The sequence below is a fragment of the Montipora capricornis genome, chromosome 2 (assembly GCF_036669925.1).
Source record: "Montipora capricornis isolate CH-2021 chromosome 2, ASM3666992v2, whole genome shotgun sequence".
NCBI classification, from domain to species: domain Eukaryota; kingdom Metazoa; phylum Cnidaria; class Anthozoa; order Scleractinia; family Acroporidae; genus Montipora; species Montipora capricornis.
Genome location: NC_090884.1, coordinates 45,568,982 through 45,588,981, shown reverse-complemented (window position 1 = coordinate 45,588,981; position 20,000 = coordinate 45,568,982). Strand labels below are relative to the sequence as shown.

The window sequence follows — 20,000 nt, the reverse complement described above, 5'->3', positions numbered from 1 at the left end:
AGGACAGCCCAGTTGACATCCAAGTAAACTTGTCTGGTGTTAAACAGAGTAAAATCTGTTGTCTCAATCCCAGGAGTCAATGGGTTAAGTTTAATTATTAATTTTTTACTCTTTCTATTTGACAGTTAAAAATTCAAGGATCTTGTGAAGAGCTTGCCAAGATCTACCAAGGATATTATAAGGATCGTTTAAGATCTGTCACGGATCCTCCACGATTTACCTTTTTTTGTCAAAATTCAACAGGATGTAAGCCATATTGACAATATAAAGACTTTCCATCCCCAAGGAATCCCAAAAATTCTTGCCAAGACCTCTCACCCTAATGAAAGGTCTTGACAAGAATTTTCGAGGATACCCTTTGAGATCTTTACAAACTAAGGGTGAATGTACTTGACATACAGTATTAAAATAAAATGCTACATTGTATTTTTGTCACAGCTGTCAAATTGGATAACAAAGTCAGAAAGGAGCAGGTTGTTGCAATTTGGGGATGTCGTTTGAGGCAAAAAAATAATGTTAATGTACAAGTAACATGAAAGAGTAGGTTGACTGGTGAGCATGTCGGCAAGCACTAAAATTGCTCATAAACTCAACCACTGTACCAAGGGATAACACTCAATAAATATTGCAAACTAATCCCAAAAAAATTCTTCATTTGAGGGGACAGGTCCATTAGAGAATGGATCAGAACGGTTTGGACAAAGTGGGAGGAGTGAGGCTAAATTGCGTGGGTGGGTGGGTCGTGGGTCAAGGGATGTGTTTGTTTAAAGATAAAAAAAGATATATTTTGGCTCCCTCAGTGTTTGGTCCGAATTTGTCTTAGGTCTTAGGTCTTAGGTCTTGTCTGTTTCGAGAATATCCAGTCATTGATAAAAAAGGGTTAGGGTTAGGGTTAGGGACCCACGACCCACCACCCACCCACCCACGCCGATTAGACACTATCAGTGGGAGTAGTACAAATGTACATGTCGGCAGACCTTTACAAACTGTAGAATGAGACCTTTCTAGGGGTTTTTGGGAACAAGGGAAAATGGTTAATTACATTTGTATATTTGAACTGGGGAACAGGGGAGCAAAGGAAAATATATCTTAAAGAACAACGGAACATGAACCAATTTAGTCAAAAAGGTGAGAACAAGCTTGGAAGCAATTTTGGGAACAAGGGAACAATGGCAATTTTTAAAGGGAACAAGAGAACAAGGACTCCCCCGGGAGGGCCTCTAGAATGGCATTTCCTTACCTCATAGTTCTGCAAGGAATTCCATAACGTATATAATGCTGCAAGCCTGACACATAAAATTCTAGATGGCTGTGAAGCAATGAACAAAACTTATATCATAGATTGTACACCAAGGAGAAAGCCTCCCGACAAAACACATCAAAAAATAATAAATATTAATCCATAGTTAGAATCATCTTGTACCAAACACTAGTACTCACTCCTTTGTCTAGTGGAACAAAATTACACTGCAGAATTATTAATGCATCCACACAGACACTGCAAACAATTAAGTGTATACCATAGCTCACTCACCTGTGACTGCCAGCAGTGCTCAAGACAGTTTCTCTGAACAGTTTAAGTCTGTGTGACTCATTCACAAATCTCTCATCAGCGAGATCATCAAACTACACAAAATTAATTTAACAAATTAAAAACATTAAATAATACTTTTATGAGTCGCCCAGTTTGACAAGAGTTACAGTACAGTGCTGTTATAATCTGCACCAAAAAATAACCAATCAGGATCCAGCATGCAATTAGGCACAACTTTGATTGTTCACACATGGGCATGTTTACAGGACTGGTGTGCATTAGACATTGTACTATCTACAGTGAACATGTAATTAAAGTATGCTAGTCTTCATTCAAAGGAACAAATAAAGTACTAGACAGAGGGTGTTAGGATAATTTTTGGAATGTTTTTTTTTTTTTAATTTTGTTTTTTCCCCTTCAGTTACAATATAGTTTTTTTTACAGTGCAATGATGCATAAGATCTCATCTGCCAATACTAATTAATGCATTTTAACTAAAATATTAAATTATGTTCATTTTTCCCTACTTTATGTACATTGTACAGTAATTAAGTCAAATAATATGCAATCAATGTTTCCCCAAAAAAAGATGCCATAAGCAGGATTTGTCAGCTCTGGATCACTTGATTCAGAGGTGACCATGACTACTACCCACTGGAGAATTCCAGGAAAAAGAAATTTATAACTATGTACATGTATGTGTAGCTGACTATGTTACAAAATGAAAGCAATATTCAGTAACACTGTTTGACTCAGAATACATGAACATCTTCATGTAATTTCATACATGGATACCTCCAATGATTCTCCCAGTTTTTCTCCAGAAAAGTAAAAAATATTTTTAAAAGTAAGATTGAAGAAACTTGTAAAGGATCTCTGCTAGTTTGGACAAGTTTGGATTGCTACATTTTAATTAAGATGTGACTTTCCCCATAGTTGGAATTGTGGAATGTGGACTGCACACATATATAACTGCAGGCAGGATGTGAAACACAGGAAACAAAATGTAACCACCTTTTTTTCTCATGTTTTTGTGCTTTAATTTGTTTGTGGACAAAACTTGGCTCCCTTTGAAAAATCAAGCAACATCTGCCACACAAATTAATATCAGTCACATTTTCTCATTTTGCAAAGTCTTTAATATCAAAAAACCTTGAACCTGGCACCTCACTGGTAATTATTATTATTTTTTTACTATCACATCCAATGCATGCTGTTGGTGTGGTACATCTAGTTATTGCTTAATGTAACAGTACCTCTAACTGGGCATTATCAGATGCCGATACGAATGACTCAGTATCAGAAAGAGGGTCATCTTCTGCGTCGTTACTCAACTGCGATAGCAACTGTTCTTGGATACTGTCATCGTCAATCCATGTTAACATATTGGTAGGCGTACATGGCAATGACATCACAGAAAGATCATACTGCTTAATGACTCTTTGCAGTTTTCTGGAGTTACTAATCAATGCAGTGAGTTTTTCCTCAGCTTCAAATATAAGATTGTCATTATGAAGAGTGTTTTGTTCTCGCTGTGTTATCACACATTCTGCAGCCTCATACCAGTGTTCCAATGCCATTTCAAAGTTTTTCACACCTACCAAGCAGATTAATCCTGTTAGAAATTAGGGAATTTAAGACCTACGACAGCGATGGTCGACGAAAACGCCACCTCAAAATATAACTTGGCTCTATCGTAAGTCTTTCGCGATTATTCAGTCTAGTTCGCGTTGTACAATGTGGGCAAAGTATCCTAAAAATAAATCAGTACGAGCGGTTTCAAAGTTAAAACAGGGAATGAAGGAGTCTGTTGGGTGCTTACGTTGTCGTCAAAACTTCAAATTACATTTTGGTGATTTCACGTCATCGTTATGCAGAGGACCGCAAACACACTTGCTAAAATCCATGCTGCACGTGCAGCACGATTATTTATGCTCTTTTAACCAATGATATTATTGCTTAGTGGCGTTGTCATAGTCGTAGCCGTCGTCGTTTCTTAAATTCCCTATTAATATTATTTTTAACACCAACCCAAACTGGGGAGCAGATGTTGGTCAGCAGTTTCTCGTATAATGTATGATTGTTAAGAGCACGTTGTTGTAGGCCACCATGTTGGATCGCGCAGTGAATAAAGTTAAGCTCTGTTGCTAGTACTGGCCTCTAGACTTGGTGTCGGAAGTGGGATTACACAATGGCAAACCTCAAAAGACCAGTGCTCAAACTTGTGAGTAATGTGAGTGACAATTTCAAGAACTTTGAATTTTGTTTTAACGATTATTGCATCCAAGCCAACTATCATAACCTTGGCAAAGATCCTGTCCCCGAATGAGCAGATCACTACAAAAGCCCACAACAAGAAATATATGCCCAGCAATCTCCACTTCCAGATGAAGCTTTGTCTGTACTTAGGTACACAATAGAACCTCAAATCCCCACCAACGACAAGGAGAAACCATGGGTTTGGATGGAAAAACTATGCACCCACTACACAGGCTCCACAGGGAGTTCAAGTCTCACCAACCGTTTCAAGTTATGGACGTCATACCCAAGCCTCGCATGAGTTCACACAAGAGTGGAAAGTCAAAGTAAGACAAGTGAGCAGCCTTTGTGCTTAGGGTGAGCTCACTCAGATGAATTCACTAGAGACAAATTTATCTTTGGTCTCAATGAGGATCACACAAGAACTGAGATCCTCAAAACACACCTCAAACCTGACAACTCATGCCAGATGTACTGGCAGAAGCGAGAGCCATAGAGTCGGCCAAGCAAACAAACAAATTAATCATGGATTCGTCAAAAGAAACAGATGAAGAAGTCCACTGGACAGGCCTCAGACACAGCCAAATGAAACTACGCAGAGAACCTGGAACGTGTTTCTGGTGTGGGGACTGCCGAGGTGCCCACCCCTGGAAAGTACGTCCTGCTATTAAGGAAAGACCTGTTCGACCTGTGGTGACAATAACTACAGGCCTTGGAAAACCATACGTTTACAGTACCAGATGCCAGGTCCCACGCCTCCAACACTAGATACCGTCGGAAGGCATACACAAAGAGCACAAATAGCCAGTGACTTGCGGCTGAGTGGCCAGCAGCATGACCCGCGTGCAAATACAATGTACATCTACCCAATCACGAGATCTTCACTACAATGACATGTAAAAATACGTCACAGAGGAGCAGCCATATGACACAACCTTTGATCATGATTGTGACTTCACTTATTCTTTGAAGGCACAAATACACAGTATCACCACTTCCAGCCAAGCAAAGCAATACAGTTTGTACTTCACAACCCTTTCCCTTTCAGCCACAGGTTCAGCATTCACTGAAGTCAAGTTTCAATAATGTACACTGCAGTAACATGCAACACCATGTCCCTCAATACTCTGTGCTCACTTCGATCTGCCAGATGCAGAACTCACACAGTCTTCCTACCGTCTCTATCCCTATGAAAACTATGCTATGAATAACAAAGGAACAAACGCGTATACACGTACATGTATGATACGCAATTTTAGACGCATAAAAAAAACTGCGTATACACGTATTGTGTGCATTAAATTTGCATCTGCGTTGTTCACTTATCTCCAAGTGGCACTGTACACTGTATAGAGATGAACTGTCAGTGTAGTATGGCATAATACACAAAGGTACATGTATACAAGTCATGGTACCTCAGTCTATGCACAAAGAAATGCTTAGGAAAATCCACACCAACCATTTTGGTGCCAAATCGAACATACATTTGAACGTATGGCCCACAAAGTATTGTTTAAAGTTATGCCAGGGATGAGAAAGTCCATACAGGACATGTGTGATGCTTGTAGCACCTGTGCCCAATATGGTACCACCTCACCAAAAGAACCAATGAGATCTCTACCGAATTACCTACCAGGTCCTGGCAGATAGTCAGTCAAGATATCTGCGGGCTCCACAACCAAAGCTACATGTACATGTACCTATTAACTGTGTGTCACTTCTTGGACTGGATTGCATGAGGTCGACCAGCTGGGAGATACCCTATCCTCCTCAGTCATTGAGAAGACAAAAGCCCACTTTGCACAATATGGTGTTCCAGCAACCTGCCATACTGATAACAGTCCACAGTTCATAAGCGAGCAGTACCGGAAGTTCTCTGTGGAATATGGTTTCAAGCACACCACTTCATCCCCTTACCACCCTAAAGATAACGGAAGAGCAGAGGCTGCTGTTAAAGTTGCAGAATCCATGTTAAAGAAAGCTGATGACCTCCACACTTCCCTACTTCTCTACAGAAACATCCCACTTCAAGGGCGCACATATTCACCTGTTGAGCGTATGTTCCTACATCGCACTAGAACCACAGTGCCCACCACTGATCATCTCTTGGCACCCGCCATGATTAACTTTAGCGTAGTGAAAGAAAGCATCCTTACGAAAAGGCATAATAGCAAAGAATACTATGACAAGTCTGTGGGTGCAGAGCACAAACCAGTCAAATTTGGCAGTTATGCATATGCCAAGCCACCACCCTGCCATTGAAGCAAACCATGGATTTACAAATAGGGAAGTCATAAAGAAAGACAGCAGATGGTCCTATACTATTCGTAACCCTCGTGGCACCATGCTCTGAAGGAACCGAGTCCAACTGAAACCTGCAGCACCACCATCACCTTTTATCCAACCTCAGACAGCAGTCAACCAAGCCACAATGGATATGCCACTGTACCCTACCCCTGCGCCAAATCCATCAAAACAAGCAGAAGTCAATCCGCAGGGGGAACAGCAGACCTGTGAGCAACCAAACACAACAGCAGAAGCAATACCTCCCTGAGAGAACCATGCAGAACCCATGGTAGGTTCCTCCTGGCCATTGAGGCAGACAACATCTGGGAGAATAATCAAATCTGAGTTAGTTCAGTTCGAGCTCAAGTCTTTTTCCAAAATGTAATTTATATATATTTTTAAATCGCCACGCATCACGGTACCTGGCATTAAGGCTGTTGTGCTTACACAAAGAAATATTATTAATAACATCAAAATTATTACTGTAATGGATTTGATTTGCCCTTACATGTAAGTCTAGTTGTTGTTATTGTCATCATACATGTAATAATCACCACTAACTGCCACTGCAATTATTATTATTATGATAATCAAGTTATAAAGTAATATTTAACCAGCGAGGTAGGAAGCAAGTATTATTGATACAGTACCTGTCTTGATGAGTTCTTCTATCATCTCGTTTTCTTCCATGATGACGTCCTCTGCCAAGTCAACAGCACTGTCTTCAGAGACCCTTTCATCTGAATGTTGCACCAGACAGGTCATTCAATAGCTATATAATACATTTTCATTTAAACCCCCAAAGAGACCCTCCTTAACATGCCTGAAAGCTCCTCCTATGTGTACTCCTCCTTTATTGTAACAACTCATTGGTTTGTTCATTATTCTTTGGTCAGGATATTGGTTGAACTATTGTCAAGAAAGTTAACAACATTCATGCAAACATTTTACATGTACATGTGCTATAAATTATAATAAGGACATAATCGTAATAAGGTGACTTCCAATAACATAAAACAACAATTAACGCCCAAGTCGCCAGTGTAGGGTACAGTGCAGACCAGAAATATGCGTCCTACGCAGACGCAAAACGCACGCACGTTTTTTGCGCACACGCGTTTTTAAATGCGCGTTTCCAAACGCGCATTTGATGCATGTTTTTTCTTTTGTTATGCAAACTCGTATCGTAGATGTGATGTTCATTGTTCCACGAAACAATAGACAGACGATAAAATGAATGTTTAATTTCTGTGATCAACTTACCAGAACATTTGAATTGAAGAGCGGTGTCAACTGACCATTGTGAGTTTTCGAAACGAACCTACAAAGTTTTAAATTCTTTCGACATTCACTGAGTAAAAAATAATAAAACTCTGTTGTCATCCTGCAGCTGACCACTGATAGTTAAGGTATTTTGACCTTTCTGTTGCCGAAACTGCAGTTTGGATCGTTGTCACAGAAAATGCCAGACAACGGAGAAAATAATTACGTAGACGTAGCTTCTGACTTTTCCGCCAATTCTTCGCAATAAAAGTGCTTTGCCGAAAATTTGTCGAGTTTAAGAATTTCGGGAAAAAAAGAAAACAGCGCTACTGAGGAGTTTTTGTAACATCCCAAGTTTTTCGCGAACGTCAAATACTGAGAATGGCGCCACAGAGGTCTTCATGAGATAACTACTTTGAGGCTCCGACAAGTAAACATTTGGTTCCAGGCTCTCAAACAAAAGAACACGACATTAGGGTCGTTTATACGAGAGAAAATAAGCCGTGGCTTACTCTAGCCGCGGCGTACATAATACGCGAAAGGGACTATTTATACGAGTATAAACTGCCAGGCCAGGATAAGCCGCGGCTTGAGAAAGCCGTAAACGTAGATTTTGTACCATTTACACCGGGTGTTCGCGTCTTATGTAAGCCGCGGCTTATTTCCCTTTTTTGTCACACAGGGTTTCACTCCGTATGCTTCCAGCCAACCCCGCGTTAATTCTCCTCCGTAAAGCTTAACTAAAGAAAGAAATTGGTGCAGAAGAAATCTTAAAGGGGAGATTTTTCAACTCCGAGCGCATTCCAGTGAATCTTGCTGAAGTAATACAGCTTCAATTCGCAAAAGGACACAATGCCGAGACGCCTTTTGAATGTCACGCACGCATTACAAAAATTATTTTGAAATATACGAGAAAGTACCGGTATTACAGATGGCGTAAGTAAGTTTTGTTTGCGAATGAATATACTCCTTATTTCGTTGATTTTACTGCATTTCACTGCGCCGTTCGTCCAAGTCTTGCTCTTAGCGATATTTGTTATTGATCGACTAACTTTACTGACCGTCGATTTCTGTTGGCAAAACCGACGTCTTTCAAATTGAAAATAGTCCTGTTTTTCGTTTTAATCAAAGGAAAATATTTATTTCCCTCATTATGTCATTTGTTGATGCAGCGAGAAGTGAAAGTAATTTTCAAATGTCTGAAATTAAAATATGAAGCGGAAGCGAGTGCATTGTTGACTCGAATTTCACTTGGAAGCACGCGTTACGTTATTTGAAATTTTGTCAAACACTTCACTGTTGACATAGCCATTGTCTTGCGCTGAAACTAACAATAAAACTTAAACAATGAAAAGACAATGGGCCAACTCATACATACTAATTATCTTTGATGAATGCGCGTTTCTGATGCGCGTGTTACAAACGCAGACGCGTGTGCGCAATTTTCGTATGCTCGTTTCGCACGCGTTTTTTGGGACGCATATTTCTGGTCGGCACTGTAGGTGCCCAAGAAGCCCAGGGGCTGCAACCGCAGTCACATCCCCAAGGCACTAGAACACTCGAATGGCCTGCCCAACCCGCAACCAAGCCACAAGCCCCCTGCACCAAGCCCCCCTCAGGCACCTGTCATACTTGAGCCAGATAGCTCAGTGGAAAGAAAAGAAATAAATAAAGAAATAAAATATAAAAAAGAATAAAAAGGGGGGGGGGGATAGGGAGGGAACGCCAAGAAACACTAAACTACTATTTCGACTCACAACGCCATGCCAACAGAGCAACAAACACGCTGCAAACACATGTCAGCCTCAGGGCTCCCACAACCTTGAGACTGCTGCAAATGCTACAGAACGTATCAAACGCTAACAAACGCCTGCAAAATGCTACTGACCAGACTAGCTCCCGGTCGTAAACTATGTAACTATAAATAAATAAATAAATAAATAAATAAAATATAAAAAAGAATAAAAAGGGGGGGGGGGGATGGGGAGGGAACGCCGAGAAACACTAAACTACTAATTCGACTCACGACGCCATGCCAACAGAGCAACAAACACGCTACAAACACATGTCAGCCCCAGGGCTCCCACAACCTTGAGACTGCTGAAAACACTACAGAACACACCAAAACGCTCAACAAACGCTAACAGACGGCCAAGACACTAACAACCACCTGCAAAACACTACTGACCAGACTAGCTCATAGTCGTTAACTATGTTAAATTTCATTCAACTATATAATTATAATTATTATTACGTTTGCATGCATGCCACTTAAAGCTGTCTTGGTGCACATTAGAGACAAAAGGTCTCTGCACTTACAGAAATACGTGTACATGCACTCTTTTTAATTCAAAACTGCTAATGTACATGTACATGTATACAGGTCTATGTCCTCAGACTTCCAGTAAAGCTGTCTTGGTGCACATTAGAGACAAAAGGTCTCTGCACTTACAGAAATACGTGTACATGCACTCTTTTTAATTCAAAACTGCTAATGTACATGTACATGTATACAGGTCTATGTCCTCAGACTTCCAGTAATATTATTTTAACACCCAAACACTGACCTAAAACTTAAATTAATTATGACCTCAGCTTTTCACTGCTAAAATGATGATGTAGCATTTGACCTGAGATCAAAACTGCACTTTGCTAAACAGTGACTACTAATTGGCCTTTAACACAAGGACTTTGCATGTCATTGAAAGGTACAGCAAAATATAACTTTCAAATGAACAGCTCACCAACTGCAAGGTTGTCCACATTTTCAGTAGGTTGTGATCTAACACTTGATCTATGGCGTGGGAAAATACCAGACTCCTGTTCCAAACCAGCAACCTTGCTAGCGACACGGGATGGTGCAGCAATGGACAACCTTGAGCCACCTGTACATTTCAATAAAGTATTATACATGTATTACAATAGTATTTTCTTAAATTGTACAACTCATAGAAAGGATAGGATAATCTTAATGGTTGGTACCGGTACTATGGTTACATCATTATTAAGAGACTGGTTGTCACACACGCACATACACTGTTCCAAAGAATGTTGAAAGATGGTGGCAAACGATTATGACAATGTGGTTGAACAAACTTGAATGAATGTTGAAGCTGTATGCCCAGGCCTTAACAGCACAATTTACTGGCACAAAAGCCAGCTAAAAATTGACCCTGCATGTGTGACTGATATAATTTTTTTTTATTTCTTCCTTGCGTACAAAATCACATACTAGTGTTGGTACAAAACTTGAAACTGCCAAAAGCTTAATCATTATGATACTTTGTTATCTAGAACAGGTGCAAGCTTTTAAAATAATTATATATAATGTGTAAAGCACTTTTACTTAATAATTAATGTCAAACCTCCTGGCAATCTTGCAAAAAAACAATTAGTGCTTGGGCTATTAAATTAGGAGTTGGGAAACATGATAGCACGATTGCTTCTGCCTAAATAATACCTGAGGTATAAACAATTCTTCTTCTTCTTAAAGGACGATCATTGTACGAAGAGCTTTTGCCAGTAGACGGTTCGCGGCGCTTTCTTTTAAAATATCGTGTGGTGACATACAGCAAAGTGCCAGCGCCGACAGACAAGGCAAGTAACGCGGTCACCTGAAACACTCGCGATGAACTAAACATAGCGTCACTGTTACGGAAGCTGATTCACATTTTTCATTTCACCTCTTCTCGTCGGAAAATGAAATACTTGTACTGTAAGAAGTACAAACTTCCAATTTTTCCACAAGCTTTCCACAACCCGGACAAGACTTCACACGCTCCAAGCAGCTGACGAAAGTTGAGCCTTCAGTTGACTAGCGGAAATACAACGCAACCCAAAAAGACTGATACTAGTTAAGATGCAAAATGGCGGACGGTGTGTCGGAAGAATCTAAGGTAGGACATGGTTCGCCCGTTGTATGCTGTAGCAATAATTTCCAGCTGCAAAAAGTTGTTTCAGCAGTGTAAATCTGGTTTCAAATCATTTATTTCATGCATCAGAGAGCAGTTATCAATATATTTATCTGAGGTCAGCAATTCTCCGATGTTCACTCAGGGTCTGCCCAATTTTTATCTGTCTGTGCATGCATTGGATCTGCGCAATTTTATCTGCAACCCGCAACCACCCCCTCCTCCCCTTCCCCCCACACACAAACACACACCCACACATACAAAATCGAGGATGATTAAGGATGACACTGCTGAACACTGGTGACGGGTCATACCCCTGTTGGTCAGTCATACATGTAACTGTGCCACAGACAAATAAACAACACCAAAAGTGTCTCCTAGCCCCAAACACACAAATAAATGTTGTTTTGGGTCTAGGGAAAACGTTTGGCTTAGTTCATTAGTGGATCAGGGACTTACAGTCTTGACCTGTGGGATGTGACCTGTGACAGAAGGAATCTTAACCCCCTTTGTTGTTGGTGTCATTTGAAAAATAAAATCGAAAGCAAATATTTTTTTACCTGCTATTAGAGGTCACTTTTTTTTTTTGCTGGGCTGACTAGTTCGGGTAAAAAGAGACCTGCCATAGGTCGGGCAACTCGACTTTGATTCAAGTGCCATCCACAACCTTGGATAGGCACTCTTCAAGCAGTATGCCCCATCACAGACGCCCCAAGCTCAGTGTGAGCATGGCTGACAAAAAGATAAGGATTTGTATGGGAATCCTGATAAAAAGCTTAAGAAGATAATTATTATTAAAAATATCTCAATTAAAAAGCCTAAACTTATTGCCATTGTGGATAGCTTCCTTCCTGTGTGGTTATTTTCCAGATCCGATGGGATTTGAGCCATTTTTCAATTTCTGGGTTGTCAACAGTTATAATAAAATCCCAAGGCTGGAGACTATTAAAATTCTCAGGAGCCACCAATTTCAGTCAAATATTCCTGGATAAAATGTTCCCACAGTCACAATTCCAGATCAGAATCAATTGACAAAGATTGAACTTTTATCTCAAGCCACCATCAATGCGATAGCAGTCCTGCGAGCCACGTCAGGCGGTAAATATTGCAACAAAACAGCTTTCAAAGGCGGTGCTTTATCACAAGAGTGGCCAACGCTTTGACCGTTGATAACCAGCTGACCCTTACTGGGGTAACAGACCGTAGTTTGTCAATCGCAAATTTCTTTATTTATTTTCCCATATGTTCGCCCAGCGAACACAAAAGAAAAGAGACCTCTGCTAGCAGGGGAAGAGCAATTTTCACAAGTGCAACATTTAGAGAAACTCTGAATTCACTTCTGAGAATATTTTTCTTTGGAGACAGTTTTGTTGCAGCCTGGTAATTGCTCTCCAGCAACGACAAATGGGGTTATCAAGTTCCCTTTTGAGATACATTTGTATGATGTATAAAGCATGTAAAGACAAAATATAAGGCATTTTTATAATATTAATGACTTTCCAGTTGGGAGGCGCGGTGGCTTCATGGTTAGTGTGCTCGACACCGGATCGAGTGGTCTGGGTTCGGGGCCTGGCCGGGGACATTGTGTTGTGTTCTTGGGCAAGACACTTTACTCTCACGGTGCCTCTCTGCACCCAGGTGTATAAATGGGTACCGGCGTAATGCTGGGGGTAACCCTGCGATGGACTAGCATCCCATTCAGGGGGGAGTATAAATACTCCTAGTCGCTTCATGCTACAGAAACCGGAGATAAGCGCCGGCCTGATGAGCCTTCTGGCTCGTAAGCAGAGACTTTACCTTAATGACTTTCCAGTTACTGTGGTGACCGGTCATTACATTGTAGTAATAAGATAATAGTGCGTCTTGTTATAAAGCAATAATTACCAGTAACAATGATTGGGCGAGGTTGAGCAAAATATCCTGAAAGCTTGACAATAATTATTGATCTGCTCGCCACTGACAAATCAGGATATTTAGCTCAACCTCGCCCAATAATTGTTACCGGTAATTATTGCTTAAGAAGATGCACTGTTGTCACAATGTAATGACCGGTCACCACAGTAACTGAAGCTGCAGGCTGAAGCAAAGAATTGATCTCTGAGACACTGACAAATCACAATATTTTCTGATAACCAAGTTCAATAGTTGTTTTATCATTTGATCACTAAGTTTGTTGTTTGTTTTTGCTTTCGGGAAGCCATAAGCGTGCCCTGCCTTGCAGGAGTCAAGTAATGGCATAAATATATTTTGTAGACTTGAAATTGTACTTAAGGCCAAACGTTTAATAACGAAATGTAAGCATCAATACAGCTAAAGAATTTCACAGTTTTTAAAGCGTATCCCGACAAGTGAAGGTTTAGTGTAAAGCTCGCCATTCTTTTTCATTGTTTCAGCATAAAATCTCCTCAGTACATACATGTATGCATTTGCCAACTTGTCTTTCACGTCGATGGCACGAATGACACTTCATCTACCTTTCTTTCCTTGAGATACTCTCGAAATACGTTGAGTGCAACTTTTGTTCCTTTCTTAGTATTCTCACTGTTCTTTTGATCAACTAAAGATGTCAAATCATTCTCTGACAGCTCAGGGAACCGATCTGCCATTTTCTCACTAGAGCGTGGTTTCAGTTGCAGATGAGTAGAAGATTATTTGCAGCAAAACACAATTATTTTTGTAGGCAGCTATTTGCAGGTCACGTGGTGGGCTCTCAGCTAATGAAAAGGAAGGAAAAATACATTGAATGATAATAACAATTATTTCGTTTTAGTAATTTTAGCCTAACATGCTTTAGATGTTGATGTTTTATTAACTTAAAGTCACTCCTTTTGAGTTTGCTGCTGAAATTATTGAAACTGGTTTGAGCCACCGCACAGCGTTTACCAGTCACACACGCCCCTCAAGGACCCTTTCTTCATTTTTCAAAACTAAACTTGGGTGGATGTCAATCAAATGTTTTCATGTTGAGTTGGATGGCTGCCAAGTGAACAGGTCTATTGCCATGGAAATAGTTTGGTTGACATCCACCCAAATTTGGTTTTGAAAAATTGAAAAAAGATTGTGCTTGTGACTGATAATGGCTGTACACCAGTAGCAACAGATTTTTGAAATGGCTAAAAAAGAAAAACAAATTCTTTTTTTTTCTAATTTATCTAGAATTTAAAGGCACAGTTGCACTCATTTTTAAGTGGAACAGATGAGTCAGGGAAAGCACTGTCAAATGTGAAGAAGACCCAAAGTGCGATTGTGTTGCTTCATTCCCTTCCTTGTGCAAGGCATGCTGTGTTAGAGCAACTATGTGATGTGTTTCACGAAGCAGTTCAGAAATATGTTGTTGAGTTAGAACGGCAAGCATTATCTGGTAATTTTTTGTGCTTTCCTTACTCTTGTTTTATTCAGCACATTATTTTTTTGTTTGGTATAGTGGAACAATAAGATGTCCTCCAAGCAAGCTAAAGGACAGAACAGGAATACCTCTAACTTGGGGGTCATGAGCTCTTTTGTGCATTCACAGGCTTTGAGCTGATTGAGAGGTTTATGTTTTGCCAAGGGTGGGGAAGAAGTGGACCAGTACTAAAGGGAGGCTAGTGGAGGACAATGGGGAAGGCTAGCTAATCTCTAGCTTAATTCTTAATGTTCGGGGCCCATCCAGTGGTGTCAAAATTGAAGGCTATAATCTTTTGGAAACGTTTTTGGTGGTAACTTTCTGTAAACAGTAATCCAGCATTAGCTTAATCTGAGGCATTGAGCTACAGTACTGGGGCTGGAATTGAAAGTACATGTAATGAAATCAGGCTCAATTGACTTTTATATAATAATAATATCTATTGAAAATTAGAACAATACAAGTCATTATGCTTGGTGTAAAGCATTGTGGCTTTTTTTAGGTTTGGGTACAGGGTACAGGTCAGTGGTGTATTGGACATTGCTCTCACACTGCATCCAAGGGCGATTCCACCAACACGGACGTTATACATCCAGACACAATTTTTAACTTTTAGACTGGCACTGACCAAAGATGACTAGCAGTTTTAAATTATCTTAACTTTGATTAATATAATTATTTTATTTGCGCATACTGAAATGTTAATTGTATAAATCAGTGTTCCCAGCTTATGCTCAGTTTTAGAAAAGAAAAAAAATTGTTTAAATGTCTCGGATGTTACATAACGTCTGTGACATTAGTTCATATTGTTGCTGCCATTTCTAGCAATTATTTTGGAAAAACGTTGACATGAGGAATATATCGACTCCACTGTGGGTTTTTTTTGTAATCAGTGTTTGGAGTCCTTTACATTTTCCAAGATTGATTTTATCCCGTTAAAATTGAGCATTATGCATAATACATGTACTTGCAAAGGGAAAAAAAACCCTAGAATTTGAGGACCCCCCCCCCCTTCCTGAGTAGACCATTCTCACCAGCAAAGTGGAATTTTCTGAGCACCATAACATGTCTACTTTGTAGTACAGGGTACATGTATAATTCCAACTAATAACAGCTTTTGAAAAATCTTGCTTGTAACACCACTTGTGTGGAATTGCCCCCATGTGCTATTCGAATTGGCTTTCTATCCATTTGAAGTCAGTGATGTTAAAGTTGAGCTGAAGAGAAAGGGGCCTCCAACCTTAGTCTGGTTTATTAAAATCAGTAGAATGCATCAATCTTTACAGTTACTGGTACTTTGTACAATGTCATGTACATGTAGTTGCAATCTTAAACATAATTACAGTATCTGAAAAATAATGATGTTTCTCAAAAGTCTGAAAACAGTATTTACTTTGCAAATTTTAATACCTTGGAATTTCTTTCATTTGTGGCTCAACTCCATCAAATTGAGCCCGAAATGAAGAGTATTTTGGGGAGCTCTTTAGTTGATTCCTGTGTAATATGGGTATTTTTTTGTTGCAGGTGCCACAGGACATCCAGCTGATTTGGATCCCGAGTTAATATCAGCCCTTCAAAATGTCAATGAAGTAGTTCACAGATTTGTTGACAACAATCCTACTGCCTGGGCTCCACTTATTTGCCAGGTAAAATCTTATTTTGTTTGTACCGTAATTGTAATGCATACATTGTACATTTCATACAGCTGCATTCTATTGTTGTCTCCCTTAATTTCTGCAAACTTGTGTTGCTTCTGTAAGTTCAAATTACCAATGGTAGCAAGACGGGATAAGCAGTTAATGATAAAAATAATAATAATTATGACGATAATAATAATAATAATAATAATAATAATAATAATAATCATATCTGTAATAATAATAATAATGACGGCGAGAAGTGTGGATGCGTTCTAGCAGGCTCACCAGACTTGTCGTTCGTGAAGAAAGCTGATCAAGATTGAATCATCGTAAAGCATACTTTCAAGCACTTTTAGTGTTTCGCTAGTTGTCTACTGATAAGCAAGACAAAAGGGTGTCTTCAATCACGGGATTTCAACTGCTGTAGGATTTGCCTATTATAAACATTTCTCTTTTGCCTCAGTTGATCAGTATGGGAAGATGAGAAGAATGAGGATTAAAATAATGGACAGGAGATATGAACGATGCTTTATTGCAGTGTAAGGAGAAAGCATGCAGTTGAGCTGACCAAGGGCGATAATCCACCACGCAACGGAAATGGTAGAACGATTGGATATATGCAACTGATGAAGGACATGTGGGACGAGCTACATGTAGGATACGGGCACTTGGCCCTGAGTAGTCAGAATCTACAGGACAAAGCAGCATTGCTGGAGCGGATTCTGGGGAATGTATTGGGAGATATCATGAGGAATGTAGGAAGAGCAGACAGAACAAGATCAGGGAGAGGAAATGAGGAAAACGCTGAGATTATGGCTGTTGAAAACTCGGACCAGAATGCTAATGAGTTGCGAAGGAGAGAGAGCACAAATTCGCATACAGATAGTACACAAGATCAAACTGAAGAAATAGTTAGCACCCTGACCACAGCCGAACAGGAATTGTTTGAACGATCATCACAGTTATTCGCATTAGTGAACACAAGCGAGGGCGATTATTCCAACCGTGCAATAGATATGCGAATTAAACAAAAGCCGACTCAAAGTGATCTCAAGATCATTAATAAGGTGGTTAATGGTCTGTTGGAGCAGAACAAAGTGGTCCCAGTGGAGACCCCATTTGCGTATTTGTGGATAGCCAACTGTGTCTTGTATTCTGTAGTGGCGACATTAAATTTTCTAGTGCTAAAAGGCTGGAAAAAAGATCCAAAGGATAAAACAACAAAGCACCCTCATGAGAATGATAGGTGGAGGAGAAAATATCTTGAGGGTGTTGGAGAGGTCAGATAAAAGTTATCCATCACAACAGCTGAGTTGAGCAGAGTAAAGGAGAACCGGAAAATGACAAAAAGAGGAAAGAAAAACCGTTCTCTCCTGCAAAAAGAGTGCAGGTCTTTGTCAGCATCGTCGCTTGTATTAAAGCTACATCGAGGAGCAGAAGTCGTTGCTTAGGAAGTTAAAAGTTGGCTTTGGAAGAAAAAGGAAACAAGAGGAAGCCAAAGTCCTAAACCGCCAGTTTAAAGAAGACCCTGGTCGGGTGTGTGCTACCATCACGATGATGGAGGAACAGCAAAGAGCAGCAAAGGCAGAATGCAGTGGAACAACCAACAACCTACTGATTGACAGGGCAATAACTTTGGACTGTCATAGGCACAAGCACAGTTTCAGCGTAGCTTGGGTAGATGTGTGCAAGGCCTATGACTCTGTCAATCGTAGCTGGCTCAATAAGATCATGCTAGTCCACAGGTTCCCAGTCTGGATCTGCGAAGTCGTGAGGAGGTTATTCGCGGTATGGAACACCATGACAGTTGCTTACACCAAAGTTGGCAATGAGACTTCGCCTGCGATCAGTTTTAACAGAGGTCTACCCCAAGGAGATTCACTATGCCAGCGTTTGTTTACGTTGTGCTTAAACCCAGTAGCATGGAAGCTGCGCTCCACTGAGGGCTATAGGCTCTCAAGACCGGTAGGGTCCAAACTCACAAATCTACTGTACATTAACGACTTGAAGGTCTTCGCGGCATCTCAAGCAAAGCTTGACTGAGTACTCAAGATGACAAAGGAGGTGATGGAGGACATTGGTTTGTAATCCAAAGAAGTACAATGTCCTCAACATGAGAAGGGGTGTTCCGGTTGATTTTCTTGAAGGGTTCAAGTCGGGGGAGACGGTCATCAATAGCCTGAAGGAAGGCACAACCTACCGGTTCCTAGGAGCACCGGAACGGCTACTTCAAGAAGAGAAGCTGGCTCTGCAGCGTGCTACTAAGACCTACCTGCAGAGACTCTCAGTCATCTGTCGAGCCCGCTGTCAGACACCAACAGAGTTCAAGCGGCCAATCAGCTTGCCAAGCCGGTGCTGTTGTACCTTATGTGGTCCCAACACTGGTGTGTGACAGATTTACGGGGCATCAATAGGCAGGCACGGAAGATCGTGTGTGAGAGTGGTGGCAAGCACCCACTAGGACTAAAAGCAACTGTCTATCTGCCAAGTGCTCTTGGAGGACGTGGAATGAGATCAGTATAGGAAGAGTACAAAATGACTAAGATCAAGTCGGCCATTACGCTGTGCAGTAACGAGGACTCAACCATGAGCCTGGTGCGGGTGTTTGAAGAGAATGCTGCACATCAAGGTCATCAGTCACTCATCAAAGAGGCTACAGCTGTAACTAAAGACGTTTGCAGAGGAATTGGGGATCACCCTTGACCTGAGTTTTCTGCACTACAAGTGTCGTGACAATACAGATGGAGCAGATGTACTCAGAGATAAGTCCAAGAAGCACTTCAAAAAGGTTGCACTGGAGCGGCGGAAAACTGAAGTAAAGGAAAAGAGATAAGAAGGAAAGCTTCTCGCAGCTAGATGGAAGGATGACCAGCTGAACCAGCGGGGATGCCTCGCTTGGCTGAAGAATTGGGATATGGCGCCTACACACACCATTGTGGGTAGACTCGGACTTTATGAACAGCTAACACCGACAAAGGTCTATCACGCACACAAGACCTATACCAACCAACCTAATGACACCCTATGTAGACTCTGTGGCAAAACTGCAGAAAGTATCCCTCACATGCTGGCGAGTTGTTCTGCGCTTGCGCAGAATGTAAGTACCTCGCGCGTCATAATGCGGTCCTCAAACTACTGTTCTGGGAAATGCTTAGAGAACTTCAGCTTTCTGATACAGTGCCACTGTGGTATTCTTTGGTCGTTCGCAAACCCAGAATATGTTACCAACAGTAAACTTTCAAACATTCTCTGTAACACAAAGGAAGTAGAAAAACTGTTAAAAAACTTAAATATCTAGAAGTCGCCTGGACCTGACAGCCTACCACATATCACGATTAATGGCAGACTGGAATAAGTCAGACTGAAGGATGTCAGTGTCTCTAACTGTGTCAGAGATCTCTCTGTAAACCCATCTATGAGTCACCTGAGGCCCAAGCATATTGGGACATCCCATTCTTTGCAGTAAGAGAGCAAGTGAGGCAGAACAGAGTGGATGTGAGATTTATAGATCACGAGAAGAAGAGAGTTTTGGCAGTAGAAATGAGCTGCCCGTGGATGGAGAACAGAGGAAAGAAACAAGAAGAGAAGATCACCAAGTATGAATCGATACGCTGGGAACTCAAGCAGCAGTTCCCAGGATATGACATTCAGCAATATAACATCATCATACATGTACATGTACATGTAGATGTCCTAGGAGGGTGGTCCAATGAGGTAGACCA

General features: G+C 40.8%; 2 protein-coding genes and 1 pseudogene across 6 annotated transcripts in view; 2 read left to right on the top strand and 1 right to left on the bottom strand.

Annotated features, from left to right (window-relative positions):
- LOC138023724 (mitoguardin-like) overlaps positions 1-11,142 on the bottom strand; it is a 24,817-nt gene extending 13,675 nt beyond the window's left edge. The window contains exons 1-6 of one of the 2 annotated variants that reach the window (XM_068870767.1): positions 10,803-11,142; positions 10,087-10,227; positions 6,730-6,819; positions 2,791-3,131; positions 1,535-1,626; positions 1,241-1,309 (exon numbers count right to left, since the gene is read on the bottom strand). In XM_068870767.1, coding sequence (XP_068726868.1) covers positions 1,241-1,309; positions 1,535-1,626; positions 2,791-3,131; positions 6,730-6,819; positions 10,087-10,227; positions 10,803-10,983 — 914 coding nt within the window. In that variant the 5' untranslated portion in view covers positions 10,984-11,142. The remainder of the gene's footprint in view (positions 1-1,240; positions 1,310-1,534; positions 1,627-2,790; positions 3,132-6,729; positions 6,820-10,086; positions 10,228-10,802) is intronic. The other variant, XM_068870779.1, reaches the window with a different exon arrangement.
- On the top strand, positions 3,854-6,055 carry LOC138021883 (uncharacterized; annotated as a pseudogene).
- Positions 11,143-11,183: 41 nt separating the features above from the next.
- The window catches only part of LOC138023705 (integrator complex subunit 5-like), a 37,996-nt gene continuing 29,179 nt past the window's right edge, over positions 11,184-20,000 (top strand). For all 4 annotated transcript variants that reach the window (XM_068870758.1, XM_068870756.1, XM_068870753.1 and 1 more), the window contains exons 1-3: positions 11,184-11,238; positions 14,410-14,614; positions 16,163-16,284. In XM_068870758.1, coding sequence (XP_068726859.1) covers positions 11,209-11,238; positions 14,410-14,614; positions 16,163-16,284 — 357 coding nt within the window. In that variant the 5' untranslated portion in view covers positions 11,184-11,208. The remainder of the gene's footprint in view (positions 11,239-14,409; positions 14,615-16,162; positions 16,285-20,000) is intronic.